The 16,937-nt window shown below is 46.1% G+C and overlaps 1 protein-coding gene across 2 annotated transcripts in view; it reads left to right on the plus strand.

The window, feature by feature from the left end:
* DPP3 (dipeptidyl peptidase 3) overlaps positions 1 to 16,937 on the plus strand; it is a 768,056-nt gene that overhangs the window by 423,331 nt on the left and 327,788 nt on the right. For both annotated transcript variants that reach the window (XM_069644934.1, XM_069644935.1), the window contains 2 exons: positions 10,398 to 10,528; positions 12,134 to 12,192. In XM_069644934.1, the coding sequence (XP_069501035.1) occupies positions 10,398 to 10,528; positions 12,134 to 12,192 (190 nt within the window). The remainder of the gene's footprint in view (positions 1 to 10,397; positions 10,529 to 12,133; positions 12,193 to 16,937) is intronic.

Here is a 16,937-nt window from a genome sequence, read left to right on the forward strand (position 1 = left end):
GGGATTCCTTCAGCCCCAGTATCCGCAAATTCTTGCACACCTCTTGGTTTTCCAGGTCGTCCACCTTCAACAACACTACGTCCTCTCAGCTTCCTAGGTCCAGCAATCGTGCATCATACCTAATTTCTAGCATATCTCCTTGTAACTGGTTGTTCTCCAAACCCTCAAACTGCCAGTGCATACAATCAACTCGCCTGCAAGCCAACACACACAGATGCCAGTTTCTCTTGTTTTGGAACCTATCCAATCATTCTCATTCTACCCCCCCTCTAACACACCCCACCCTCTTTCTTGCAGAGCCACATGAGCGCTGGAGACTGCCCCATTGGTAATAGTGTGCGGTATAATACAACATTACATTTTCCAAGATGTCCACCCTTCTTTGCAGATCAGCAATTGACATCTGAATATCTCCCCTGACAGTCTTTATGCTAGATATGTCCTCTTTGGTTGCAAGATGGGTTTGGCGATTGGTACTCGTTCGCAGAGCTCGAGGTTCTGACTCCTGCTGCCATTGGGGTAACTCGCCTGTATTTCTGGAGTGCTTGAATACCTTGCCGACCCTCTCCATTCCTCTGGACTCCAGATCTCCCCAGCAGATCTCTCAATCAGGAGCACACCAGGCGCGGAGTATGTTCCATCACACTCTAGACTTGTCTCAAGCAATGGTGGGGGGAAGGGGGTAGGGTGCCACGACTATTCCTTCCCAGACCACCTCAGAAGTGGACTGCACTGCTGCCCTAAATTGGCTCAGGCCAACAGGAAGTCAGCCAATCCAGGCTGTAGTCCAGCAACAGGCAATTTGCCGACACCACAACTCTCCTGAAGGCCTCCACAAAATTAAGAAGCTGGTCCCCCTCTGATCACTGCCCCTCAGCTCCACCTTCTCACCAGCCCATACCACTTAGCCTCTTACACTGGGTCGCCCGCTTTCGTCCTCCAACAGTCCAGGGGTCTCTACTGCCACCACCAAGCGTCCATGCTCTGATTCCTCCCAGCACTCGGGACCGGTCTTCCCCGATGGCTCGGGTGTACCTCACTTCATGGTGTCTGCCTGCGGGGGACCAGCCGATGCCGCCTCATCGAGTCTCATCTCCTCTTCCCCTCCCCGCCTCACTGCTGCAGATCCCGGCCTGGCCAGACACCCTGTGTTCCGTGGTGGCCCAACAGGTCAGCTCTCATCACACTCCGGCCACTCCTCCAACTCCACTGAGCAGCTCCGAGCAGCTCACACGGCCCAAGGTAGGCTGTTGCCCATCCGGCCACATTGGTCTTCCTCTTCGGCCTCATCCATTGAGTAAGGCCTTAGCCTTGCTACCCTGACAGGGGATATCGCACAACGAAGGCTACCACGGCCATAAATCTCAAAGGTTGGCAGGGCAGTGACCGAGTTGAGGTTCAGGCGGCATTTTGGTCCACGCCCCTAGTGGTCGTGTTTCCATTTTTAATCCCTTAGCCTGGCATAATTGTTAGTTGCTGGCGTTACGTTTAGGGCCTACCACATGTACTAGAAGTGTATTGACCTAGGGCTCCCTTGCTAATCTGCATTAGGGTCAGCCTCTAACCGGGCCATACAGTGCTGCATGACTCCATCTAGCCGTACAGACGTTTGTGAGAGCTTTGTCCGGCTCCTCCAGCTATGGCATCCATGTTTGAAAGACCATGCCTGGTGAAGTTTAAATGTGGCTGTGCATAAGTGAGTTGAACCTTTTTGCTCCGTGTGTCTTGTGGCGGGTGGCAGGAGTCGGACACTTGAACGACATTTTAGTGTTTTATTGAAATTATATAGCTACAGCATAACTTTCCCTATCGCTAAAGGGGTTAACCTACATATCTAAAAGAACTAAGTGTGCTCGTCAGGAAGTCCCAAAGTAAAAATATCCTCAGTCCAAACCTAACTCACCCCCCTATCACTAGCATAAACAACTTGGAGTTGTCCAAGAGAAGATCCTTATTCTGTTGGATTGGTGATTTCTTCAATATTCTCTGGATGAAATGTCTGTTTAAACTGTTTCCTCTCTTTATAATCTTCTTCATTATAATCTTCTGCAATAAACCCTGGAAGTCTCTGTGAGCTCTTTTAATTTTTGTACAACACTCCTGGGTTGTATCCTTTTTTTTAAAGATATGCTGTAGGTAGCGAGTCTGTACATACTTTCTCCCATACTTTCTCACATGCCTGTCTCTCAATTCACCCTTGGTTATATTATGTGATTCCCCTGTATAATGTCGCTCTCCTGGGATCTTTATTTAGTGCTTTCTCTTCTCATACTCTCTTGGCTTTTAAGACCATGCCCCTTCCTCCCAGGGTAGCTGACTGCAGTCTCTCTCTATTACTCTTTTGAGGTTATTTGATATTCACCGTACTAGCTCATTACATTTCCAGTTTTATTGATTTAGTCCTCCTGTCTCCTCTTTGAGACTACGACGAGTTACACCCTTCGTGCATGCTATTCCCCTCACAGGTGTGCTGGTTATTGGCTGTAAACACCTTTTGCATTGGTAATTCAACAATTGTCTTACCTCTTGACTTGTTTTTATGACTAGGGTGAGTTATATTCTTTATATGCTGCTTCCCCAGCTGCCTCCCTCTTTTCCCATGTTCCCTGGTACCTTCAGGCACTCACTCGGGTATTCTCCTCGGGATGCATGGCTCTTCTCTCTTTGCTTTCATCAGTCTGTTCTAGTCTTCCCCTCGGGCTGCTGCGGACACGGAAGATGGAGAGCTCGGCTCGCTTCCAGCAGTGATGGTCTCTGCGTAGTTACGCAGGCGCTCTGCCCACCACAATATGTACCTGGTCACGCCACCAACATGTCCTGTACACACCTTCTCTCTCGGGCAGCGGTTTCCCCCGTTACCTTGTACACCGCCTGCCGACGTCTCATTTTAGCAATCCTCTCTGGTTTGAAAGTCACAGACTCTGTGGCTTGTCTGCACTCTGTCCCTTCTTGGTTCCCCTCCGTCCAATATTCTTTCTCCCCTTCTCATCTCAGTTAAGTGCAAGACTCTTAAAGAGACATCTTATTCAACATTCTGTTAGTTTTACTTCAGCATTGCCTGCAGCAACATATGTGGAAGTTGCATTCTTCTTCCCAGTAGGCAATCCCACATAGGCTGACATTGTGGCTGATCCAGGGAGTTCCTCACGGGAACGGGAATCCTTGTGTCCTAAGGGGGAATCGCACTTGTCCAGACCCCTATGGATGGTCTTGCGGTGCGAGCTCACCGCCAAAACCTCCCCCTGGGGAGAAGGGACGAATACTGTTGATACATCAGTTTGCATTTCTAGTGTATTGCTCCCACCATGTCGCCTTTTTACAACTTCAACTCCATTCCCTTGCTGCTATTTCAGATGCTGGGTGCATAATGCAAATTCTTTTGTATACCTGGTCTCGGATTTCTTTCAACAAGCTGCAGTATTTAATACAGAATATAATAACATCAGGTATAAATTCTGGTTGGTTAAAGTTTTTACTGCACACAGTGCTCAAGATAAGATTTTGAAGTGGGAGTATTTTACTTCCTATTTTTGAAAGTTGGGAATAAAATGTTTTTTTAGGGAGTAGAGGCGTGTTCCCAATGGGAGTATTTTATACAGGAGTACAAATATGTTCAACTGTAAAACAGAAATATTTTTGTGAGAAATACTACTTTGCACACAGTTATTCATGCACATTAAAAGATAAATGTAACCTCTTCCAGAATTCTAGTTTCATCCTGTGGTATACTACATGAACTACTGGTCCAAACAAGTCAATGGACCTGTTTGGGGGAAAGCAGGGGCACAAGCTCCTATGTGTCATATCCCATTTTTATATTGGCATTTGTACTCCCCATTTTTATTTTTGGGAGTATTTGCCTGTTTTTAGGGTGTAAAAATGTCTGATACACCCCTGATCTGTAGGGCTAACTGCACAATAAATACACTTTCACCCTCCCCATCTCACAACCTGTAGTACATTATATGCATCTGTCCTAGTCACCAAAATGTGTATTTGGCAGAACATTCGCTCTTATACTGAAGCAGCCCCTGTTTGTGTCCTTTGAGACACTTTCCCAGCACTCCCCTTTCACTGTAATGCTAGTTGGCCCAAACCCCTTGGGACTAGCTCCCTGAAAAACCTAATTGGTTACATGCAATACACTGTACTAGAATCCGTTCACTTAACACGCCTTGCATTTACTCGTTCATGGTCCATTGCAAACTGTCTGATGCATGAGAAGAGAACCTGGTGTTTTGTTTGGTTTGATAAGCTTCTTTCGAATCAATTGTGTCCGCCCACGTATTCCTCATTTTATGATATTTCTATATCCAGCTTCAGCTGCTTCGGATAGTTCCATATCCAGCTTCAGCTGTTTCAGAAATGTTTTCCAGCAGAGGGCGCTGTGCGCTGATGTTGGTTAACTCTAGGTCCCTCGGAGGCCTCTGTCTCGATGTCGACGTTATCAATGGTATAAAACGTATGCAGCGACCATTGGCTTCAGTTATGTTTTTCCGTGAAAGTTATCGCTTCGGATACGGTACGCTTCAGTTCCATATCGAGAATCTTCAAATATATTGTTGAAAAATGGCAGAGATCAGGGTTTAAGTGGTGCCAAGATTGTGGGGCAAAGATGTCCCTTACGGATCCCCATTGGGTGCGTATGCGGTGCCTTGGCTCCTCTCACGCTACCTTTGACTGAAAGTCCTGCCTATCGATGACGCCGAAAGCCCTGAAAGAGCGAAGAGGAAAATTACCGCAGGTAGGTCACAATCCCCTATGACCCTGTCAAAAAGTGTCTTCAGACGAGTCGAGAAATGTTTCTCCTCGTAAAAAGACAGAGGTCGAGATCACGCAGTGGTTCTCATCACTCGTCATCTTCACGATGATCAAAGAAAAGGCACCCTTGGTCGCAGTCCTCGATGCCTTGAACGGGTTATATGCCTGACTAAATTGGCCTCTCCGGCTGCGTGGGAGAAGTTCAGAGTTAAAATGATGCACATTTTTGAGAATGTAGCCTTGACCCCCTCAAACTCATGAAAGCCATGCCCAGGTCAAAAACCTCTACAAAGGTCCATGACGCCGAAATGGTCCGACATGTCCTCGAAGATTTCGACACCACCATAGACGCCATTGAGGATCACAGAAAAGATATATACACCTTTACCAAGAAAGGACTTTTTTGAGTCACTTTCCTCAATTTATGAGGAAGCAGAACATTCTTCAGATGATTCACAACCTTTTGGTCTCCAATAGGGAATACATGGGGTCCCTGAGCCTTTGATCTCAGAGGAACCAAGGCTAAACAACTTACAGGAGTCCCTGCAAAATGCAAGTGGACTAGATAGGTCCCCAGAATTCCAGTTTGCAAGACCAGACCCTACTGACCCTACTGACCATACTGAAGGGTCTTAAAGACAGTTAATGTCCAGGGCGGTAGAGTATATGGTGTGGAAAAGATGAACACCAATATACCAACAGGATGATCTGACATCCTAGATAAGGGACCCCAGGAGGACCCTATTCTTCCTTTTCATGTGGCATTGCAAAGGAGAGGGAGAATTGATTCTGGCAGTGAATACAAAATGAACATCTAAATAGAGGCGTCCAGTAGTGACCCTAGTTATGACTAACCATCCCACTCCTGAAAGTTTAGTGATACAAGCTACCACATCAACCTCTAAACAGAACGCATACCCGACTATTCCCCCAGAGAGTGTTACGATGCTTTGGCCAAGAAAGTTTTTTCTGCCGGAAGTATTGCCCTAAAGTCAGCAAATGCTACGTACACGTTCGCCAGATTCACTCATACTATTTCTGAATGTGTAGCAATGGCGGCTGATCATATCCCCGAAGGGAAGGAAAGGGACTGATTTTTAAATCTAGTCAAGGTTGGGAAAGATGCAGTGTGCAAATCCCTCCCGACAAGTCTCGACACTGCTGACAGCATCAGCAGGTCCATGGCGGCTAGTACAGTTATGCTTAGGTTTGCCTGGTTAAGAAAGTCTGGTTTTGCTCCAGATGTGCAGTCCAGATTGCTAATCATGACCTTTGATGGTACACATTTGTTTGGTAGCGAGGCTGATGAGAGCCTAGAGAAATGACAGACCTCTAAAGCGGCAGCAAAGTCGCTTGGTGCTGCAAATAGACAGCCACATAACCGCCCCACCGGCATACCTTGGAAGGGTAGGTCCTTTCGCTTTTATTCCTCATTTGGCAGGGCAAGAGGACTGTCCAATCAAAGGGGTCAGAAAATAGTTCCCTGTGGTGGACGGGGAAGAGGTACTATAACCGTACAGGCATCGGCTGCTTTACCATCAGCCACTGCTCCAGCCGTCTCTAAACCTCTCTGAGGTCTTAGCTCACAAGACCACAGTGGGAGGCAGACTGTCACTGCATCTGACAGAGTGGCGGGGCATTACTTCAGATGCATGTGCATTGGGAACAGTTGCCCAGGGTTACTGCCTTCCCTTTCTAAAAAAAGCCTCTGTCATCCACCGGGGAACAGCATTTTCAAAGTTCCAGATCCGCTCCTCATGCAGGAAATATTAACCTGCTAAAGAAAGTGCTATAGAACCACTACCTGTAGCGGAGAGTAACAAGGGTTGGTACTCCCTGTACTTTCTAATTCCAAAAAAGGACAGAGGATTGAGACCCATCTTGGATTTAAGAAACTTAAACAAGTTCCTCAGGAAGGACAAGTTCAAGATGGTTACCCTTTCTCAGATCCTTCAGGCCCTCCAGCTTCAGGACTGGATGGTATCATTGGACCTTCAGGATGCTTACTTTCATATGCCAATCCCATCACAAGCACAGGAGGCACCTGAGGTTCGTCGTTGGCGGTTCCCATAATTGCTTTTATTAGCATTTAGTTAAAATACAAACTTTTGCTTTAATTATTGCTTTCCAAACTTAAGCCAAGAGATACCCCCATACTCCTTTCGTCTCGGTCCACATCTCAGTGAGCCTATGTGGGTCAGGCTTTACCAGTCTCATACAATGCATTCAAGTACTTAGGATACTCAGCCCCTTTTCTTGTCTTCATTTGCTGTCATTCTTCATTATTAGTCTAGAAGGTGGTTCAATGATACAGGCTCAAGTTTCTTATCAAAAGCTGCCACTAGAAAAGCTCCCAATGCCCTTATTAGTTTTGGTTCAGCGGCTTTATATATGGTTTCCCACAATAGTTTGGCATTTAGATCACAACCACCTTCTAGTTTATACAGGAAAAATCTGGTTCTTTCTGATGTAAATTCTTTGCAGGAAAGGGTCAGATGTTGTAAAGATTCTGTGTCCACACAGTAGACAATTGGTGTCCGTTGCCATGCCGTATTTGTACAAGTTAATTTTTGTTCTTAGAATATTTAACCTGTACCTCAAAAACAGATTTAATTTTGATTGAATGATTTCTTGAGGTATCCTGGAGTAATGTTGGGTAGACCAGTCAGTGCTTTTGAGAGGGTATGTGCCTTTGACATGGATCGTCTTGTTTCTGTCCAATCTGCCGCAATCAGTAAACATTTTATTCTCTTTGGGTTGTCGCATAGAATTTGCACGTTGTGTCGAGGACCTTCAAAATTTGGGGTGGTGGCAGCGGGTTTCAGGAGAGGGGGGATTCACGTCTACCACTACCTGGCCGATTGGCTGATCAGGGCACATTCACCCGAACAGGCCCTAGAACATCTCTGCTACACCTGTCTCTCCCTTCACAGACTGGCCTTCTCCCTCAACTTCAAGAAGTCTCGCATGATACCATCTCAAGCTCGTATTCATTGGAGCAGTCCCAGATGCATCCCTGGGAAAAGCCTCGCCACCAGAGGTGAGGGCTCAAGACATTCCTTAGATGGTCACCAAATTCCAGTGTCCAGCATCTCCCGGTCTGTGACTTTCTGAGGTTACTCGGCCTCATGGGATCCTGCATTTTTCTGGTGCCAGAGGCGCGCCTGAGAATTCTCTCTCTCTCAGGACTCAATGCTCTCAATTCTCAGGCAGGATGTCGGATCTCCTTCAGGTCCTAAACGGAGTCCCTCAGGATCTCCTGTGGTGGACCTGCGAGGACAACATTTTGAAGGGAGAACCTTTTTTGGCAACCATGGCTGGAGATAATGGTAATAACGGACACCTCACTCACAGGATGCGGAGAGCATGCCAATGGCCTGATGGTCAACGGTCGATGGTCTCCATCGGAATCCAAACTACATATCATCCTGTTGGAGCTGAGGGCAATGAGGCTAGCACTGAAGGCCTTTTTGGGCAATGCAGCTCTGGTTCTGGGCAATTCAAGAAGAAATCTCCATGTCGGCAGTTCACCTACCTGGAGAGGAGAACACAATGGCGGACGCTCTGAGCAGACAGAGCAGTCTCCCACGAGTGGAACCTAGCTCAGGAAGTCCTTCAAGTGGATCTGTTTGTGACCAGTGTCAAACAGTATTGCTCAAGGGAAATTCCCCTGAGAGGAGCTCTAGGAGATGCGTTTGTAGTGGACTAGGAGTTTCCACTCTTATACACAATTCCTCCAATCCCCGTCATTCCTCAAGTCATCAGGAGGTTGAGAAAGTTTAGGAAATCCATGATCCTAATTGCTCCGGATTGTGCCAAAAGGATGTGGTACCCAGACCTTGACATGTCAATCTGCCTTCTAATATGTCTGCCACAAGGAGAGGACTCTCCCTCCCAGAGAGAGAGAGAGAGAGAGAGAGAGAGAGAGAGAGAGACTGACTGACTGACTGACTGACTTCACGCATGGCTTCTCAGAGGTTGAGATACAAGGATTGGGACGTCCCGGAAGACATAGTGGAGATTATGCTTTCGGCCAGAGGGTCAGCAACAAAGTCTTTGTACCGCTGACGTTGGAACACATTTTGCAGCTGGTGTAGGGACAAAAATGAAGATCAGTTTGCGTGCAGTACACCTATGCTGTTATCATTCTTATTAGTCCTGGCCATCTTGGGGCTCCAGGTTGGTACAATCAAGGGGTATCTTGCAGCACTCCCCATTTTTAAGCACTTCTCTGAAGAGATATCTTTCTTCAAGATTCCCCTTGTGATACAATTCTTGGGAATGACAAATACATTTCCCCAAGTCCCAACTTGGGACCTGAACCTAGTATTGAGATTTCTAATGTGTGCTCCTTTTGAGCCTATCCATACATGTCCTCTACGGTTATTATCCTTCAAGACCATCCTTCTAGTGGCCATTGCATCAGCCCGATGGGTGAGTGAACTTCAGGTCTTGTCCTGCAAGCCTCCTTATACAATCTTCTTAAGGATAAGTCTTAAGGTGAAACCAACCTTCTTGCCTAAGATTGTGTCTGAGTTCCCTTTCACTTAGAAGATAATTCTTTCTTAATGTTATCCTCCTACTCAACCTGGAAAGGAAGAAGAGAGATTACACATGCTTGATCGAAGGAATACACTAACATTTTACATCTCCAGGATGTCTAAAATAAGACACAATGACCAACGTTTTGTAGGTTACATAGGCCACAAGTTGGGTATGACAATTTAAAAAAAACATGTCAAGATGGATTATTTTGGTAATAACTGAATGCTACAGAGCAGCAGGAAAAGATCTTCTGGAGGGTCTTGGAGCTCATTTATCTAGGGGCATGGCTACCTCCTCTGCATTACAGAGGGGTTTCCCTATTGGGGATATTTGTGCGGCTGCCAGATGCTCGTCCGTACACACCTCTACCAAACATTATAATCTGACTCTTCCTCAAGCCGGGAAGGTTTATTTGGAAAGGCAGTGCTACATTCTTTGCACACAGAGATATGAAGAAACTCCTAAATTATTATGAGCCTGAAAATTCTGACTCCCTCCTCCAGGAAACCTTACACTGCTTTGGGAGTTTATCATAAGATGAGGACACAATCCATTCGAAGAACAAGTTACTTACCCATGGTAATGTTCTTTCGACTGGATGTTCCTCCCACGTATTCCTCATCACCCCTCCCAACAGTAGAATTTTCCATGTGATTGCAGTCTTCGTTCTTTCAGGAGAAGTAACTGTCGGTGTGGATTGTCTTATACATGCTTTTAAAAACAGAACTGAAGCCAACCGTCGCTCCGTGCATGCTTCAAACCATCGATGATGTAGACATTAAGACAAAGGCCTCAGAGGGACATAGTCGACCGACATTGATGCGCAGCACCCTCTGCTAGAAACAATTTCCGAAGCAGCTGAAGCTGGATATGGAAATATCATAAAATGAGGAATATGTGGGAAAAACATCCAGTCGAAAGAACGTTACCATGGGTAAGTAACTTGTTTTTCTCCCATCTTGTCCTTTTCGACCTACTTTTCACCTTTGCCACTCCTGTGTATTCCTACCAGTCTTCATTGCCTCATTATTCATCCTTGTTCTATTTTTTGCCTCCTAGTTCCTTAATTTGCTTGCTCTCCTTCCCCACAGGCCTTCGCCTCCAACCACAATGAAGAGCAGATGCTGGAGCATTACATCAGCAGCTTCACTGTAGGGAACATTGATGCGCACAAGGAAGGCTCGCGTTTCTGGGTTAAGGACAAAGGTCCCATCGTGGAGAGGTGAGCAGCCATGTATAAAAATGACTGTTGAATAACATTCTTTGAAGAACTGAACACCTTTCTCCGGGTGTTTCGCCTTCTCAAATCATGCTTTGTTACTTCTTTATCAATAGTAATATACCATACTTAAATACCTATATTTGTCTGAGTTCCCTAAAAATCATGCTTTTTCTTTCCCTTTGTTCTGAACATTTATTTCTTAGGGTTTTATGCAGTAGTGTTCACAGGATGTTTTTCACAAATGTAATCTACAGTGGGATCTAAACACACACTATCCGTGATAGTTTGTCTACAGATCAGTTTTCCTGGTGCAGCAAGATTGTCATTTTAGCCCCTGAAAGATGCTTTTATTTAATACACTGCCATTAGTAAAGATGTTCGGAAGGATAACAGCCAGGAACATTGTAAGCATAAGCACCAAAGTGCTTAGTCTCCCTAGGATGAAGCATCAAAACTGTGGTCTGTTATACAGTTTAGGAAAAGGTCCTTTTGTCTACTAGCCCAGGTCTAGTAAGGAATTGACCAGATTTGCCAAAATTTGATTTCAACCAAGTAACTCGATAAAACCGTGATGATTGGGACAGGTTATTCACCCAGCAATTCACTTATTACAGTAAGTCTATTTTGTGAGCCACACTATGGTTTCCGTTTCCTAGAGCAAAGACCACCATTCTTTTTACCTTTTAAGATGTGCCCGCCCAAGAGAAATGAGTGAACCAATCAGTATAATTAGTGGACCAACCTGTTGGAGGCTTATGAAGCTTCAGCCTCTTGTCTTATTTGGTATGAAGAACACCCCCTGTAAAGTGATTTTCAAGAATGCATAAATGTTCATTTGGAACCGGCACACAAAAGAACCACATTGGATTTCCGTTAGGTGAGTGTTTTAGAGAGTATATTGAATTGTAAAGAGAACTAGGAGTTCTGTTAAGCTTGTGTTGTAGCCTTGTATTCTCAAGTGATTTGAGGGCATTGTCCTGCAGTGGAATGGCAGTACACTTTTGCTCTGTGAGTTTTCCTTATCTGATAGATGGCTATAGATTCTAACTGGCAACTCATTCTGCCTTGGTTGTAACAATTCCCTATTTAAATAAGCAATGTGTTATAGTTAAACATGATTAAAAGACACAGACCTACTTTGTTCATCCGATAGCTGTGTATTGCCTCTAATTGCCCTCTTGTACTATTCAACCTTTTTATATGCCATAACAATGGGGGCTCACAGTGTTGATATGACACAGAAGGCAGCTTGTGGTTATCGTAGGATGTGGGGAGTGGTGGGAGGCATTGGATGAGGGAGAAGCTTTAGAATACTTCCTTCAGGCAAATAAAGACAGATTTCTAATGACTTTTTAGGACATTTACAAACTGACGACGCCGCAAAAGTAGCCGGTTGACCCTCAAGGGGCAAAGGCCACTGTTGAGAATGGGGTCCATTGCACCATTAAACCGCTGATGTTGTTTTTGGGTCAGAGTGCGGATTGTCTGCTAAAGCAATAAAGTTGTATTATTGATTCCTCTGTTTTCTGAAACCTGCTATTGTCCATCAGTAACACAACCTCCACTCTTTTTCCCTCTCCCACCTCCCCTCCTATCTCCCCATAGCTACATCGGTTTCATAGAGAGCTACCGTGACCCCTTTGGATCAAGGGGAGAGTTTGAAGGTAGGTGTAACGATGACCAGCCTGGTTCTAGTCTGGCTTCTCCCTGAGATTTTTATTCCAAGGTCTGGTCACTTTATTGATCAATGCTGTTGCGCTTTTTGCACTTGTGTGTAAACCAATAGAACATTTTAAATGTTGAGTACAATGATTGCAAAGTCAAATGTGGCTTCTCACACTTGTATCCTGGTCGCTGTTGGGCAAGGACTGTTGCTCTTAACAGTTTTACTTCCTGGACTAAATTACCCAGCTGTCGTGTACTTGTGTTAGGCTTGTCCTTTTGAGCTGCCAGGTTTGCAGTAGAATATGAATCCCCACTTGAATGCTGAAGCAACGATTCTCTCAGTTGTATCCCGGTCACTGTTGAGCACAGACTGTTGCGCTTATCTGTTTTGCTAACTGCACTACATCACCCAGCTGTCCTATGGCGGTGACTGTCAGGCTTGTCCCTTTGAGCTGCCAGTTTTGCTGTGGAATATAAATCCCAACTTGAACGCTGAAGTGGTGCAACAGTGGCGTGTGCAAATCATGTCGCCATCATTCGGCGATGCAGCTGTGCTTAAGTTTGTGCGTGACATGCGTGCTCTCTTGGACTTGGAGGCTTGCACAGATGCGGTGGCTACCACTGGAAGCTTGCATGGAGATAATGTGTCTGCTGCCTCTGTTGCTCCTTCCTATTCGTATAGTCTAAGGCAGCAACAAATGTGTTTGGCTATTGTGGCAAAAGCTCCTCCTCATTTCTCCACCTTGGATGCTAACTAAATCACCAGATTCTGCCCTGTACTTTAAGTGATTCTGCGCACCCAGGATATTTGGATACTCATTTATCTAGATCTTTTACCTGCCTGGGTTCTAAAATGGGGGAAGCCGCCAGTAGCACTATTTCAGGGTGCACTTCTGATTTGAATGTCTGCTGTGACATCTCCAAATGTTGGCATTTCCTTGCCGTCACCTCTGAACACTCCTGTCCCATCCACAACGGTTATCTTGGTTTCTAAAGACCTCACCCAAGTGGATGTTCAGCTACACCAAAACGAAGAAGAATTCATAGACAAGTTTGTTGCACACTCCAGACTCTCCTGTACACAATTCTACCTTCTGGGCAAACAATTAGGATTCGACTAGCAGGTGCTAAAACAAGATCCTGGGTGTTGGGCACCACCCAGTAGGTAGGAGCTACTGCTGTGGAACCAGGAGCGAGTACGCAGGGCAGCGCAACTTAAACTTCCACAGAAGATACTGTGAGGAACCAGAATGTCTCTCCCACTAGTCCCCGGGGATCTGTCTTATAGATGGCCAGGACAAAGCCATTGCTTTTGGATCGAGTTCCTGGGGGTGTACCAGTCTGGTAGGATCACCTGGGTTGGGGGTCGTACGGAGTAGTTGGCTAGATAATCAGCGGAATCCCCTTCCCTGTAACACCTTTACCCCATCCTACCAGGTAGGATATTTAGGAACTCGACCCCACCCCTTGCAACCTTGGCTTCAACACAGACCGGTCTTGCTCACAGACACTTTCTCACAGACAGCTTGCTATGACAGAAAACGGACTAACACCCAAGCTGTATACCTGACGTGTCCCAATACATTGATCATGCAAGGTCAGGCAATTACTGAGCATCACACACACCTGACTTCCATTACACTTCCCAACACAAATAAAAGATGGAGCACGAGAGTACACTTTGAGCGAGGCAAAGCACACTAGGAAACAGTTCCAAGATGTCAGTTTGACAAAAGGAGAAAGACGGCGAAACAGAAAGGGATCGCAAGGAGGGAAGTTCCCTTCACCTTTTCGACAAGGAACTGTTACTTTCACGAAGCCTCGCATATAAAGCGCAAGACCAGGAAACCAGTCGGAGGAATCCGGCGTTGTGTCTCGCAGGTACCTGGGGCCCTCCTGCGTCGATCAAGGCGGGGAGAATCGCCAGCTGCTGCAGTACTTTCCTTGACTCCAACCACAAAGCAGCGTCGGTGAAATCAACACAGCCGGTGAGTTGGGGAGACCGATACAAGACCGGTCTGTGTTGAAGCCAAGGTTGCAAGCTGCAACATTGTCTGGCGAGCGCTGGAACAAACCTTGTATGAAACGCGTGTGATAACCAAGGCGAGTAACGTTGAACTGCAAATGAGCGATTGAACTTTGAAACCAAGATACAATACATTTGACAGAGTGGTCCGGCACAGTGTGTGTGCTCAATTGAAGGTCTCTGTAAGGTATGCAGCTGAGAGTCGATAAAAGTGAAAGAGTGGCAAAGGATTGTGAATCAAAGTGGTCTTGCGACAGGTTAAGCAAAATACTGCGCACAATCAAAAGTCTTCGATGTTGATGCAGGACAGAAAGTTTATGCCAAAGTACATAAATTGGTTCGAGCCCGGCTGTCATGATCTCTGCTTCCAAAAGATCAGGACTTGCCCGACTCCCTTGGAAGCAGACCCATAACCCCGGTTCCGAGTGCCAGCCAGTCCCAATTGGGACCTTTTGGACCCTGTCCTGGCGCCAGTGGCACCAGGCTCATAAAGATGCCCAGTCCCAGCGCTGGAAGCGCCGGGCTCATAATGCTTGGGTGGACTTACCTGCAGCAGACCATGCTGCTTACTTACCTGCCAGTTGAACCCCTGATCCTCTTCTGTTTGGGACTACTTTTCCTGTTGGGTGGGGCAGGAGCCACTCCCTAGGTTCAGAACACTGGAACTCTTCTGGAAAGCAGGAACTCTTTTCTTACCTAGGCGTGGCTGTGGAAGGAGACATCTAAGCACTACAGGAGGCTATTTAAACCACACCCGATGGATGAATCTTGCTTTGCGTTATTCTGCATTCTCTGCAGCAGAACGCTCATCGTGTCTTCTGCTTCTGATCCTGGGCCTAAGGGAACAAAGGCTTACCATCCTGGTATCCAGTCTTCAGCAGCACCTGTAAAGACAAAGAAAGAACAGGTTAGCACTACGGTCTTCAGTGGCAGCGCATCTCTTACCTGGTCCATCGGCTGTCACCAACGCCTCGCACTGCATTCCGGCATCTGAAAGACAAAAGCTTACCAGCTCTTCGCACGCTCCGGAGGCCTTCGGCGCTGCATCCCGCATCTGAAAGACAAAAGAAGGTGCGTTTAAAGACATTGGGCAACTTTATTACTCGCGTGCCATTACTCCTTCCCACGCCGAATCCAGTGGGAATTCCAGCACCCTTCAGCTTCTCTAAAGCTCCGAACTTGTACCTGCAAGATAAAAGGGACAGTTAGTGCGCATCGTGAAGCAGGCTACAAGCGCTTACTTACGTGCTTCCAGGCGCTTCTATTCCTCACGCGGGTTCGATCCTCAACTCTCATCAGCCCGCCATCCGCCATCGCCGGAACCCTGCAAAACAAGAGATATCATTACAAAAGACTTTTAAGACATTTGAAGTGCCCAGAACTTACCGTTTGTGCAGTTAACGACGGACAGCAGTCCTCTGAGGTCAAGAGGCCTGCACCCTTATCCAGTGAAGAAACTGGTTACGGCACCCTGCCCCGAGGCAGATGGAGAGCTTGGCGTTCACTTACCTAAGGTGAGGGTGTTAACCTTTGGGGTTCTACAGGAGAAGAGAAAGGGAAGAGGAGAGAGGCACCCAATAACCCCAGTTCATTAATCCCATATTTTCTATCTGCAGACATCTTACTCTTCGAGTCAGACATACAGTGCACAGAGGTCCAGCCCAAAGAGCCAACCGTGTGTTACACATCACCTTTGAAGATACGGCATTCACCCAGTCAAGACCGGCGCCTCTGCGGGAATCAGGTGAGCGTTACACCAGCAGAGGGAGACTGATTGAAAATGTTGTGTCACAGTGGATCTGAGACCGGCAGAGGGCGATCTGGGGTGAACAGTGAATCACCGAAGAAAATGGTGTATATGTGAAACCCTAAGGAGAAAGGAACTTTGTTGTATTGCATCAGTTTTGAACTGCACCCTTGTGCTAGAGAAGCCAGAGACTGTGCTAAGCTTGAGTGTGCCGCTTTGTGCCGTGCTGTAAACGTGGGGAAGGGAAGCTGACGGCTTGAATACCCTGACATGTCATTTCTTGAACACTTTTTTTCTTTTGCATAACATTGTTTCCCACACTAGTTGTATTTAGAGGCAAGGATTGGCAATAGGTTTACTAATAGGCCCTTTTATTGTGACAAGACGCCACTAGGACTGCGTTGTTATTTTCTGATGGTCGTAGCTTGCCCCAATCTTTAGATTTAGGATTAGATGGGCGTTTCTTCAAACCCATTTGAAGTTCAATAAAAACCCTTGAACTGTGTTCACTTGTCTGTCTGACTGTTGATTGCCTTCCTTACAATAAACACATGAACATTTTGACCATTATGTATGATCCATTACATACGTGTCCGAATTTGTTGTTAAATAACGTTCTCAAATACTTAAAGTTAATGTCAAATATTCATGTTTATAAGGCACCAGTTTGCCGGGAGAGACAAATGCAGGCAGCACCTGGTAGACTGGTTTCAAGTTAACCAGGCTCTCCTAGGCCTGAATCAGGAGCTAAATAGCTCCCAGCAGTTTCAAATCCTGTACTTTTGATGAGAACTGGGCAGGAGCTGATGCAATGGTTATTCCTTCAGGCTCTCAACTTGAAATTGAAAATGTTACCAATTCCTATTCCGTGTCCATTAATTCTAATACTTCATGTGCCCAATTTCTAGTTTTGGAACTCCTTATGGTTAGCTCAGTTTTTCTAAAGTCTACCTGTGGTAGGACATATTAAA

This window comes from Ambystoma mexicanum, chromosome 2p (genome assembly GCF_040938575.1).
Source record: "Ambystoma mexicanum isolate Mex_15411 chromosome 2p, UKY_AmexF1_1, whole genome shotgun sequence".
Classification (NCBI taxonomy): Eukaryota; Metazoa; Chordata; class Amphibia; order Caudata; family Ambystomatidae; genus Ambystoma; species Ambystoma mexicanum.